Here is a 13,556-nt window from a genome sequence, read left to right as displayed (position 1 = left end):
TACCCTGCATATAGCATGATAAATTGGACCAACTGGGAACTATCAAATGATTTCAAAGAGCACTCACTTCATGGGCAGTTCAAGAGGAATGCTATGGATAAAGCTGCTGCAGATTGAGCTGTCCAAGGTTTACACTTGTGCATCCTGTTATGCGTAATTCTCTTTACACTAAAAGTGTGGGATACCTGCGATGATGACTGAGTTGTTGAGGTTGGCTCTGTGACCTGGATATGCTGCACCTGGATGGCATGCTGGGCGTACGTCTGAGGGTCATGCAGCTGTCCCACATCCACAGTAGAGTGTTGGGACTGGTGAGGTGAGGTAGCCTGGGACAAATCAAAACAGAGCTAGAAACTGTAGATTCTTTTGAGAAAGGGACTGTGTCCATCATTTTACTGTACAGTGCTTTGAACAATGGGGCCATGATCCTGATCAGGATCTCCGGGCACTACCAAATTAAAAATATTAAAGAATAATCCCCAGTGATCAATGTGTGGTACAAAGGGAGGATATTGCTAACTTTTAAGTAAAGCAAGAAAACTGTGGCATGATGGAAGCCGAATGACAAACACAGAAGCTGCAATGGACAATTATCTTAATTACTAAAAGTACTTTGACAGGTGAGGAAACAGAAAGGCTAAATGACTTGCCCAATATCATACAAGACACCTAAAGCAGAGAATGGATTCTGTAGCAAGGTCTCCCGAGAGTTAGGACAGTGCCCCAAGCAACTCCCTCCCCCTAAATATATGTATTCACACATTTAAGAACATGCTATGATTAGCTATAGATCTACATCAGACAGAAGAGGAGTAATTTCTATTATTTTATTAAAGACCCTTTGGGGCAGCACCCTCTAATCAATATAGTAATTTAATTAGAGGCATCACATTTTGTTAAGATAATGGAAAACTGCAGCCATCAGAATTCAAAACAGCTGCATCATTAAATCTTCATCTGTTAATAATGGTAAGCAGCCCTATTGTTTGGGGCATCGCTAACAAGAGGCGTGGCATTGCTAAAAAGGAGAAACAAAAAAGGCAAGAAACAGCTTCAGCCTTCAGATTTAAATACCAACTATCCGGCAATTTCAGATCCATCCAAGCAATCAGCAACTGATAGATTTAAAAGGGCTCTGGTGAGTACTTAGAGCTGCCTTAAGTCCATTTTCCCCAGATCAGCTAATCCTGTTATATTCTACATTTATTTTGGGGGCAGTTACTGAATGTCACAGAGAATGAATCCTCCAACAGTTAATTCAAGAGTAAAGCAAACACTTTCCAAACTTCCAAATTTTGGCTCCAGGGCTCTAAAAATAAAAAACTACAAGTTACTGCTCACAAATGTAGAAGTGGGTCACCCACTGATACACTTTACCAACTCCTGAGTCGCAAACCCAGTAGCAGCAGCAATGCTTTGACCTCAGTGATGGCTGTATGGGTGCCTGTTTGAAGAAGAGATGGTTATCTTCCTCCTAAAGTAGTGCACTAGTGTCTACACCAGAGAAACTATTTCCAGCAGAAGGCAGGGCAGGGTGGCACATTACAGACTAACTGGTTCAGAGGCATGAGCTTTCATAGACAACAACCTACTTCATCAGATATTACTTCCATAACTGGTCTCCTTGGAAGCTTCATCAGATGCCAAAAACAGAACGGACCACAGAAACCTCTATATCACATTCTACATCCTTTCCCATCAGAACAGAGGTAGAACACATGGTAAATGTGGACTATAAGGGAAGTTTGGACTGATTCTGTATTTTTCTAGGGATAAAACCCAGAGCATTAGTCTCCCAAAAATATCTACCCAGAGCCTTTCTCCATCAGGAAATTAAAAAAAAAAAAATCTTCAGAACTGTGGCACAATTTAAGACTGAGGGAGGTAAGAGACAATTTAGTCATTAGTAAGAAACCTACCTGGGCCACTTGCACAACCTGCAGCTGTATGTGCTGGGGCTGCTGCAGGCCAGCTGTGGACTGGGACACAGGGATGTATTGGATTCGCTGGTAGTCTCCCTGTGGGGTTCGATAGTCTGCGGTGAGGGTCTGGGACAGTTCTGTCATTGCTTGGGTCAGTAAATCGGTTGTCTGGGGTGGGGAGAGAGAGAGACAGAGTTCATCATCCAATATTATCTGCTGGACGGAATACTTTATGTGTTTGTAATTATTTCAGGGCTCTAGAAACCTAATCTGAACCACTGGAAACTAATCAGTTATTTACAAGAGCTTACTGCACATGGAGCTCTGCTTAATTGGAGACTGGCAGCAATGATGCCACTGGGAGCGCTTGTTCTGCCCAGATCCTGCTTGAGATGTTTAAATGTGATCATAATGCATAGAAAATACAGTTGTTATATTTGCCAGCTCTAAATTATTCTTTATGGCAATGGAAACTTTGTCTGCCCCAGGGTCCAATCTGTGCTTGGAGAATATGTTCTCCAAACATTTCAACTAACTTTTCCCACTGGAGCAAAATGATGCTATTCTGTGTTACCTTATTTACAGAATATGAGGTAAAACATAACATTCAGCTAATGAGATGCATCAAGCCAGGAACAGGGTGAATAGGACAGGGGTGAATCTGCCCTATTTCAAGCAAACTATGCTCACTGTTATTTATAACTTCAATGCACAATCTTGAAATAATGGTTTGTGTGTGGATAATTCGTTTCTAAAATATTGCAAGGGAGCAGCCCTCTAACACTCAGTGCCACTGAGGAGACACAAGATCAATTTTCTAGCCTCTCTTTTCACTGTCTTGACATCTGGAATGTTGTGGAAGCCACAAGCTTAACTGCGGCTGATGGTGAGAGGCTCATATTGCTCAACAGCACCCATCTGATTGATTAAAGGGTGCTATTATATTCACTCCCCGTTGTACCGAAGGGAGCTGCGTCCAGTCCTCCTCCATCAGATCAGAGGACACGATTTTCCGAACTGATTATGTGTCTTAACAGCACAAGTTCTGTAGATTTTCACTGGGACTCATGCTCCTAAGTCAGTTAGGTGTATTTGAAAGTGTCATTTGAGTCTCTAGCCTATGGATATTGAGAACAGGAGAAACCGGACTTGGGAAACAAGTACATCCTCAGAGCTCTAAAAAAATGGAAATATAAATCCCCTGGGAGAACAAAAATATAATGTAAAACTTCAATGGCAGGAATGATCTATAGCAAGGATATCAGTTACATCCTGCAGAGCCATCTCATCCAGTCCCCAGGGCCAGTCCAGGACCCTCCCCCTCCCATGCCAGACGCAGCACCTGCTCTGGGACTGTGCCACAAGCGGTGCTTCCTCCAATCAGTCCAGGGGAGGCACCACATGCAGCACAGATCCCAAAGTAGGCACTGCAGTCCTGGACTGGGCAGACCAGGTACTGGATCCAGCATGTGGGGTTGTGGGGGAAGGCTCCATGGGTTCCTCACATGCAAGAGATTTGGTGCCTCCTCCAGCTAGTCTGGGACTCACACTACACGCGGAGTCCACCCTGGACCAGTTGAAGTGAGCACCACATGCAGCTCTCATCTGATCTGGCCAGAGTGGGCACTGTAGGTAACTCAATCCTGGACCAGCTGGAGCAAGTGCCACAGGCACTGGTTCTGGCATGTGGGGTAAGGAGGGTGCTGTGGACCCAATCCAGCCTGCGGGGGCCAGCCCTTGACCATTCGTCTGGCCCATGGTCTGGTCCCATGCCACTCACCTGGCCACAAGGTCAGAAGAGTTTGGTACTCGGATCTACAGCAGTGATTCTTAATCAGGGCTACAGTACCTTGAGATCCTTCCAGGGGTGCCCTGGAGTGCCACACAATGGGCACCTATACACATGCCAAACATCTGTTCTGACGCATGCTAATTAGCATGCGTTGTAGCAGACTTGATTAAATCGCGCTCCAGCAGCCTCAGTGTCCCTGCACTTCAAAATTCCAGTGGGGGTGCTTTAACTAAACCTCATTGAATGAGCTTTAGTTCAGTCGCCCTGGCCGCCATTTGGAAGTGCAGGATGCTGAATACATGTGATGCTGTGGCCACTTTAATTAGAGCAGCTCTCAGAGCCACTCTAATTAAATCACCCCCACCCTTCACCCCGAAGCACCTGTATAGATGCCCAATGATAGCACTGTTAGGTGTGCAAACATGATTCATAAGATAAACCCAGAGATTTCACATAGGACTCCACAGTGTTAAAAAGCATTCTGGCCTGCTGTGGTCTTCCTGAGTTCTATGCAACAGAAGAATTGCTCTATTATTTTTGTGTTATCAAAAACCAAGTGAAAACTAAGAGTTGACATTCCAAGGTATTCCTTGAGTCTAGAAAGGCCTCAAATCACTGATTTATAGTAATTTCTTGACAAAGTTCATGTGTCAATAAGTTCTTATAGCTACAACCCAGGATCTTTGGCTGTTTCACTTGCATTGCCCAGTTTAACATTTTTTTCATCCTTACCACAACTGTCTCTCCAGTGGTACTGTCAGTGGTTAGAACTGCTGGCGTAGAACTGATGACAGCTGCTGCCAATGGCGTGTGTATTGTGTTAGGGAGCTGAGCAAACTCAGGATGCTTCTTGCGAATATGTTGTACCATCTTGGTCTGTGGAAAGTTGTAGAAAAGAATTAGGGAGCAGGCCAGCAGATCATCTCTAATGCAAGTGAAATCAGCAGTTGTGTGAATCTTAGTTCTTTGCTTTGCCCAAACAATGAGCATGTAATTCAAACCATGCAATGCTCAAGGGACCAATGAGGAAGCAAAAAGATCTTCATGACTGTGTTTGTATTAAGCAGACCTTGCCTCAAACTTTGTGATTCTTTGAAATCCTTTCCCTAGCACTGCCAAGTACATGTGCCAAGTACACACCCTTCTGAGATGACAGAAGCAAGTCTCTCCTCTGTCACTGATTCTCTCTTTCCTCTCTAACAACCTCAAAAAAAGAAATCCATTGCCCAAAAAAATTTAGGAGTACATCTTTGAATAACCAGACCTGTGGGCAACATTCTCTAAAACAGCCCTGATATTCTGGATGACTAACTTGGGATGTCTTCTGCCTATTTTGAGATGTGCTGAAAATCTGTGGTTGGAGCTTGTGGACACCCATCATCTCTCAAAGTCAGACCCAGGATATCTGAACTGGGTTACCCAAAAGTGAGGCATTTGAAAATCAGAAACCATTACTGAAAATCCAGGCAAATACTCAGATTTATTACAAAACCTGGCAAAGGCATGAAAAGCTGAGTGAAAGCCCTGTTCGTACCCTGTCAGTCTGCTTCTGGAAGACCAGAAATTTTTTAGGACTGAGCCCTGGAAAAGGGGGGCGGTGAAATCACACTGAAACTCCTTTATCCAGGAGAAGCAAGGATTATCTCCTCCAGCTGAAGCACAGACAGATGGAGTACTTTACACAACCTCACACAGCAATTCAAGACAGAGCTTGGAACAGAACCCAGGAACCCCACCAGTTTCCTAATCTAACCACTAAACAGTCCCTTCCTTTGCAAACTGTAAATATACTAAACTGCTCACAACATTGTTAGCACTTAGTTCAAAATCATTTATCTGACTCATGATGAAAGAGCAAGCCCCCTGGATTGATGGATTACAAGGACAATAACTAGACATCATGGAGGGAGAGAGAGAGAGGGGAAGGGAGCGGAGGAGCAGTGTTTGGAAACAGGGACACATTCACCGTACCTTGCTACTGTATTGTTTGGAACAGTGAGGACAACAGACTGGTGGAGTAGCTATTGTGCCCGTCAACTGGGTGTGGGTACTCAGCATGGGATCTGGCTCGCCTGGGCCTGCTGGGCGTAATTTCCGGATACTCGGAGGTAACGCAGCACCAGGGTGGTTCTTCAAGATATGTGCTTTGCGTTTGCTGGCACTTTTGTACACCTGCAGGATAGATGACTGGAATGAGAGCAGTGTAACACTGATGGCAGTGCAGAAAACAGATAGCATTTGTTTGTTTCCATCCAGAAAGTTAACATGTCTCTGTTAATAGGGATATTATAAAATATCCATATTCAATTGATATTACAAGTATTTTAGGTTTTATCTATACACACATGCATGCACACACACGTGTATCATACCTTTTTGTCAGCTACTGAGAGCAACTCCCTCTAGGGTAGAATGTGGTAACTGTTTGACAGTGTGCAGTAAATCAGTACTACACAATTAATTCAGTCAGGAAGTGAGGAAAACTCTATTCAACTGATACTCTAAAGGGAAATGTCAGGACACTGGGACCGTAACCACCCACACTGGAATTTGTCCAGCCACCAGGGATACGTACTCTTGCTTAAAGTATTAGACTTTTTAATAACCTCAAGTAATCAGCAGGACTCTTCTAAATCTAGTTTCATTAGCTATATCATGGAAGCTACAAAACCCAACATAATAATCTTGTGTAATAATGTAATTAAGAAAAAAAAGCAAAAACAAATAGCAAGCTAAATAAATCTGGGAAGCATTCTGCTAGGAACAGGGCTCTCCTGTACACCACAGACTCTGGCATTGGTGGTAGAGGACAAGACATGCTGGGGCATTTTCCATGATAAATGACAGCCCACATAAAAATGGAGCTCAGTGAATAAGTTGCATCCTGAAAGTGTAAGTATCCAAAGCCAAAGCAAAGGAAGCTGCAGGCTATACTGAATATTGGGAATCACTGCCATATGGCTAAGAAGTAGGCAGCTCATAATAAAAGGTCGTAGGCCCTGATTTTTAGACACTTGCAAGCCAAAAGGAGTAGTTAGTGAAAATCAGGCCCATAGCCTTGTGCAGTGCAAAGACTTGAACAGGATTACACATATGCATATGTTCTACTAGATCAATGCCATCAACAAAGAGATCTGCTACTATGTCCTTAAAACCTTCAAGCTCCACAGACTTAAAAAATATCCAAAACAAAGAGGAGAGAAACAGAACTAAAAATTTCAGGTGCCTCAGCACATTTCATTTTCATTTCTGCTTTGCTAGTGCTGGCAGGAATAATGCCACTGGCCAGTTCAATTAGATATTTTCTCAAGAAAATTACAAGCTCTGCCAGATGTCTACACATATAGACAAATTTGTTACACTTAAGTCTATAGCTGTGCTACACTCTAATGGGTGATTTTCTTACATACCTTATCACAATACTGACAGAAGTAATCTCTGTTGGGTTTGATGATGGGCAATGTTAGCTCTGGCACCTCTTCTATTTTCATGTCTGGATGTCTCTTTGATAAATGATTCACCTACGAGAAAGAAAGAAAACAGAATAAGGGAGCATGTTACAGCTGGAAGCTATACAACTGCCTCTTCTTGTGGACATGGGAAGTCAGCGTTCTACAATGTCACATCCCACCAGGAAAATGCACTGTTGCTAACCAGCAGCACATAACTCATCTGATGGCACAGGGTTAACATACACTTGTGGTCAACTGCTGAAGGTTAATCTGGTCATACTGGATCCCATTAACAATTTCTCTGGCTGAAAGAACTGCTGATGGGAAAAGCAACATTATTACAGTACACATTCCCTCAGCTGAATTCTCCTTATACACACTAGCCTAATTCGCTTTGAGTCGGTGCAACAGAAAACCCTCCAGCAGCATGAATCTGTAATAATGTCCCCAAAGCACTCAGCCTCTTCTCTGGTAACTTCACAAGGAGGGCCAGATGTCATCACGTTCATGCAGGATCAAAGATGAGAAAAGGAAGGGAATGGGCTTAAACTTCACAGGGCTGGGGGGTAAAGTGTTCTCAGTTAAAGAATCCTTTCCTAGCAGGGATCACAATCCGCTTGAGTCCTCAAGGAATGCAGCATGAAGTCTGTTTGCATGGCCCCTTTTCTCCCCCACAATAAAAGGAAATGGCTGGGAGAGGACCCTCACAGGAAGAATGGAAAGAAAAAAAAAAGGAAAGAAAGATAGTAGGGGGCAGAAAGAGGGCCCAGAGAAACTCCATTTAGTAACAGAGCAATGTACAGACACTGAATGATAAAGCCTGCATCTTGTTTGGTCTATGTAACTGTTATTAATTGTATAGTTGGTGCTCAGACACCACTATGATGGCTGCATTATAAATCACAGTGCCTAGATACCATGATGACAGGCACCTTAGAAACATGATAGACAAGTAGACATGAAAGAAACAAATGTGATAAAATGGGAGAGATGGATGGATATGGGAGAAGGCAAACTAAGCAGGAGAAAAAGGACATCTTATAAGAACTTGGCAGTTTTTTCTACACCCTGCATTCTAATCACCTGAAATCAGAAATTGTTAGGTGCTGCAAAACATTTTCTAAGCGACAAAGTTTATTGCTCAGATATGGACACTGACCAGCATGCCTCTCCTCCGGAACCCCATCATGCACAATCGACACTTAAACACAAAGCTCTCATAGTCAGTAGAAGCTATCCGAGGCTTGAAGGCTTTGGAGCGGCCGATTCGATCAGCTTTCTTGGCCTCTCGTTCTGGATTGTGCATTCTTTGCATGTGCTCCCGGAGCTTGTCTTTTCTCTGTTCAGGGCAAGTGAGAGAGGAAGAAAAATGGTCAACATTTACAGGATTTGTTTCTTAAGGGCCAGTGGCCAAAATGCATCCTATATAGGGGTCCATCGGGCTGCTACAGAACTGATGCAGCACTGCACGCTGGAAAATTCTGCTTCTGCAGGCTTCACTGATGACTGTGGGACTCAGTCTCAGAGTTGCTAAATTTCAGAACTCTTCATTTCCTGGTTTCTGGTCCAACTCCAGCTCAGGCTGATAGGGAACAAAAGCTGTTACCTAACTCATACTCATTTGGGGTTCTGTGCAAGATGAGTTCATAGATCTCAGTCCAGTTCCTAGCAGCAAAATAATCCTCATCACCTGAATTGGCACAAAGCATAACTGTTGATGGCAGTGAAACTTGCCCCTTAAAAGCAGACCTGAGGCTTGGCACCTGTATTGGCTAATTGTGGACAGATATTTCCAGGGCTAAATTATAGCATTTTTCACAAGTACATACATAATGGAAAGGGAAAATACTGTGGGAAACTGTTATTTGCTCTACTTAAAGTAACAATGCATGTGATGCTACTGGGGAGTTCTATTTAAAAGCACACTATGTGGCTGTCATTTTACCTTCTTTTTGTCCTACATTCTGCCTTACGATAACAGAAACTACTAGAGATGATCTTACCTCTGTTGAGAATGGCTTTATAATAATAACAATAAATAACAGTGTAGGAACATTTTACACCTTTATGCATGATGTCACCTCCAAATGCTTTACAAGTATAAAATAATCCTCCAAAGATACCATGAATTCTATATTAATCGCACACCGTGGGGAAATCCGAGTCTTAAAGAGATTAAAAAGTGCCTTGCTCTTAGCATCACTACTTATTACATCTTCCCAGTTCCGTTACTTTTCCTACAAAGTAATCCTTTCCTTGGCCAACAGAGATAACGCTATTTTATCTGACCTTTAATTTTTGATGATATGATTGGGTCTTGATACTCATTTTAACTTTTAAAAGGTTGAAGCACCTGCAGTTTCACAATGACCAGACTGATACCATTATTCTAACCAGAAAAATCCTTCATGCATTTACAGGATTTTAGCTTTCCTTTGTCAGCTTCCTGGTGATTCAGCTCAGCTTCATACTGTCCCTTTAAAATGTCTACAATAGTCGAACTTCTACTTAGAGTTGTAATTATAGGGCTAAACATCCACAGCGATTCATTACAACTTATTTTTCTTGGTTTCTTTGGATTATTAATCCATTGGTATCAGTAAAATAGGCTTTCTAAACCAAGTAATGAGAAGCAGCACATTAACGGTGTTTTCACTTAAACTATGAAACGAGCAGACACTTTAAAAGTAGATGAAAGATAGATGGAGCTGTCCCAGGGATGTTAAACAAGCTTATTGCAAGAGATGATATACGAACAACTCGTTCAGGCCAGAGTAGAGAGAATCATGCCTCCTTACAAATCGTATGCTTCAGTATACACATCACATGCAAACCTAGCATGTCTACCTGGGTTGATTGCTTCCATTTCCAAGATGACAATCAGGTTGACAAAAGAGGGAGAAAGCAGCGATCCACTCTCCCATCAGGAATGCCACAATCCATTGGGTACATTACCTTGAACTGCTTGCCACAGGTGGAACACAGGAAGTCCTTGCGGTCCGAGTGTCTCAGCATGTGGAGCCGCAGCTTGTCGGGACGACAGAAAGCCTTGTCGCATTCTGTACACTGGTAAATCTTTTCCGAATGGAAACTGCGCACATGTTTCTTCACCTGGTAGTGCAGAGCACAAAAAAGTGCACTCAGACATGGAGAGAACAGCTTGGGGAATGGTCTCAGGAGCTCTTAGCAACGGTAGGGGGAGACTAGGTTACTACTGAGGCTCTTTCCTTTGGACAGAGTCCATCAGCATGAGATGTTGTACAGCCTTGAATAACAGTTTCCAAGAAAACGGGGATTAGACAAAACAATTTCCTAGTGGTGCTTCAGAATCCTATTCTTCTTACATCTGGGAGATTTGGAGATGGGCCAAAAGAGTTTGTACAAGTTTTCTAATTTGCTGTAGTGCAAAAGCAGCAGTTTACCAGAATATTTAGGGTGCTGATAACAACTTAACAGATGATAACAGCAGAAATAATGAAGCTTCCTATCTTTGTTCCAGATTATCATAGGCAATTTGATTTCTTCAGGAATAATTTCTTGAAGGCACCTGCTATTGCATGGCTGGGTAACTTAAGGACAACAGAAAGATCCCTGACAAAGTGGCAAGGGTCTTACTAGATCACCATCTTCAAGTTACCATATTCAGCTGATGCTTGTTCTCTGAACTTTATTTGCAAGGAATTTGAGAACAGGGACTGATCCCTTTTAATCAGAAAGAATCAGATGCAGTTACAGAATACATGGGAATTAAGCAGCGATTCATCTGGAACATTTTCTTGCCTGGCAATTTCCTTTGCATATTCTGGGAATTTCTTTGCCTCATCAGGCGTACAACATGTTTTTTAATAAAAGAGCAAGTGAGGAAAAAGCTGGTGAGGTTTAACATTGCCAATCCCAGAAATGCTGGAGAACTAGATTTTTGCTGAATTTTTTATTTTCTTCTTGCTCTGATCACGCATGGAGCCGTTTGGTATCTATATCTGTTCAACATAAAGGGCTCAGGAAGCAGACAATGATTCACAGAATGACTAGACTGAATTATTCATACAGCAGCATATGAAAAATGTATCTTTAAATTCCAAAGTAGAGTTGAAAACTAGAAAGAATTTGGGATCCTTTCACTTTCTTGATCAGTTTCAAAAGAAAATTTATGGGGGTGCAGCTCATTGCACAGTGTAACTGCCTTATTATCATTTTCTGTCTTTTCCAGATTAACAGAAGCTGGAATTACTTTAGGATAAGGGTTCATTTTAATAATTCCCCTCCTGTATCTTTTGTTCATTGGCCTTCTAAATAATGCTTCTCAGTTCCTGAATTTATCACTTTACTTAAAAATGGATGTCCTGATTTAGATTTAGGTCCAGGCAGCTTAATAAGATACCTATCGTCTTCTTTATTCCTATTAAATGTAATGAGCATCTTCAAGGTACGTTTATATTTTTCTTACTGAACAAGAAAATAGTATTTTCTAATAGTGTAGTTCATCTTGAACAACGCTGCAAACTGCACAAAACAGTTATATTACTCACTGCTCCAATGCAGCCATTTCTACCACAGAATGTGGAAATGAAGAATAATAAAGTTCCCAGCTGAAACTACAGGAGAAATTCTGGGAAACAGAACGTACTAAACTGCTCTGATTTACTGCACGGTTTTCAACAGTACTACTTTTGCAATGAAGGCTAATGGATATTAAAATACATGTATATAAATCTATGCATGTGTATATACATATGTAATACATTTTGTATGATATACAGATTTACCAAGTAGAGACAAGTGTCCATTCTGAGATCTACTCTCTCCAGCAAAAAAAAAAAAAAATCTTTTATACCAGGGTCTTAACTGCCAGTAAATAGTTAGGACCTCTGCTTCATGTCCAAGAGACTCCATCTCCAACCATAGGACAATATACACTAGTATCATGATGAGGCGTTGGTGATTTCTGACTCAGTGGAAAGGCATCTACAAAATACTCTCAGTTTTCCATCCAAGTGCTGACCCAGGCAGATCCCGCTTAATTTGAGAGTGTGTTGTGACTTGCAGCATAAGCTGCTCTAAGGCAGAATGGAAGCTGTACCAAGACGGTGAGAATCATAATGCAGGCCAAAGGCCTGGAAGCCAGTGTGGGTGATCAGCATGGCACTCACCTGGATAAAATCTGGAAAGCGCTTTTTACAAGTAGGGCAGGTGAAATAGCCATCATTGATGTGGATGGCCACGTGATCTTTGAGCAAATCCAAGCGGTCAAAAGATTCTGGACAGAAAATGCAGGAGTAGGTTTTCTGGTCCAAGTGGAACTTCATATGACTCTCCAGGGCCCCACTGTTGATGAAGCCCTTGTTACAGATGTCACAGGTCAGAGGGCAATTCCCTTCCCGCCCATGGAACCGCAGGTGCTGATCCAACTTGTCCTTTTCCCGGAAGGCCTTCCCACACTGCAGACATTTAAAAGGACGGAAGGACTTTCGGATGAACAGGTGCTGAAGAGCTGCATTCTGAAAGAGAACCCCAATAAAGCATGTCAGCGTTAATCATTCTGGACATATTTTATGTACAAGTCGTCCAGTTTCAAGCAAGCCAAGACAGTGACGAGTTAAATCTCAAAAGAGCCCTCTGAGGTAAGTGCCTATTATCACCCTCAAAGAGATGGGGGAACAAACAAAGAGATTAGGGGACACACCTATGGTTACTTGGAATTAACAAAAGAGTCAGGAACAGAACTCAGAAGTCCCAACTTCATCTCCCCTTCTCTAACTATATTTGGCAGATTTTTCTGTGCTGTAAACTAAATGTTCCCTGTTAGCTATAGGGCTGCACCCAAGAGGTGCCAGGTATTGGCAGTTCCCACTTTCTCTGTTTTTATTTTCAAAGATTAGCCAACACATTCAGGAACCCTGACATATGGCCATGTCCTCACACACATTGCCTGTCTATGGTACTGTGAAATTCTGTATCATTTCAGACTGTTGGTTTCTGCATCAGGGAACATGAGAGATCTGCAGCAACAACATAATACTTCTCCTGGTGGTAGATGTTTGTATGGATCTCATGACAACCCAAGCCATCTCTTTATTACTGAACAGAAGAACTGTAAAAACATTACAGAAGAGGCAGATGAGAAGCCTCAAGTACAATGGGTTACATCTTATGAGTGAACTACAAAATTCTACTACTGAATGTACACCACGTATGTGTATCCGAGGCTGAAGGAGAGAGATAAAAAACAACAAGTGTACACACAGTTTGAGAGAGCTAAAGGGCAGAATTATGTGGTTCACTTAAAGAAGCTTTTTTATAACATTTTCTCATTAAAATCTATTCAAAATGCATTTTAAAAATTAACTTACTATGTCTCTCCTGCTTTTGCTCTTCCTTCTCCTTTCCTTT

The 13,556-nt window shown here is 42.1% G+C and overlaps 1 protein-coding gene across 6 annotated transcripts in view; it reads right to left on the bottom strand.

Annotated features, from left to right (window-relative positions):
• PRDM10 (PR/SET domain 10) overlaps positions 1-13,556 on the bottom strand; it is a 69,564-nt gene that overhangs the window by 12,272 nt on the left and 43,736 nt on the right. For all 6 annotated transcript variants that reach the window (XM_014600891.3, XM_059719711.1, XM_019490126.2 and 3 more), the window contains 8 exons: positions 12,317-12,664; positions 10,122-10,277; positions 8,326-8,505; positions 7,125-7,235; positions 5,686-5,886; positions 4,447-4,590; positions 1,920-2,090; positions 186-326 (listed from right to left, as the gene is read on the bottom strand). In XM_014600891.3, the coding sequence (XP_014456377.1) occupies positions 186-326; positions 1,920-2,090; positions 4,447-4,590; positions 5,686-5,886; positions 7,125-7,235; positions 8,326-8,505; positions 10,122-10,277; positions 12,317-12,664 (1,452 nt within the window). The remainder of the gene's footprint in view (positions 1-185; positions 327-1,919; positions 2,091-4,446; positions 4,591-5,685; positions 5,887-7,124; positions 7,236-8,325; positions 8,506-10,121; positions 10,278-12,316; positions 12,665-13,556) is intronic.

Source organism: Alligator mississippiensis, chromosome 16 (genome assembly GCF_030867095.1).
Source record: "Alligator mississippiensis isolate rAllMis1 chromosome 16, rAllMis1, whole genome shotgun sequence".
Taxonomy (NCBI): domain Eukaryota; kingdom Metazoa; phylum Chordata; order Crocodylia; family Alligatoridae; genus Alligator; species Alligator mississippiensis.
The sequence above is the reverse complement of the archived record's forward strand: the minus strand, read 5'-3'. Positions and strand labels throughout refer to the sequence as shown.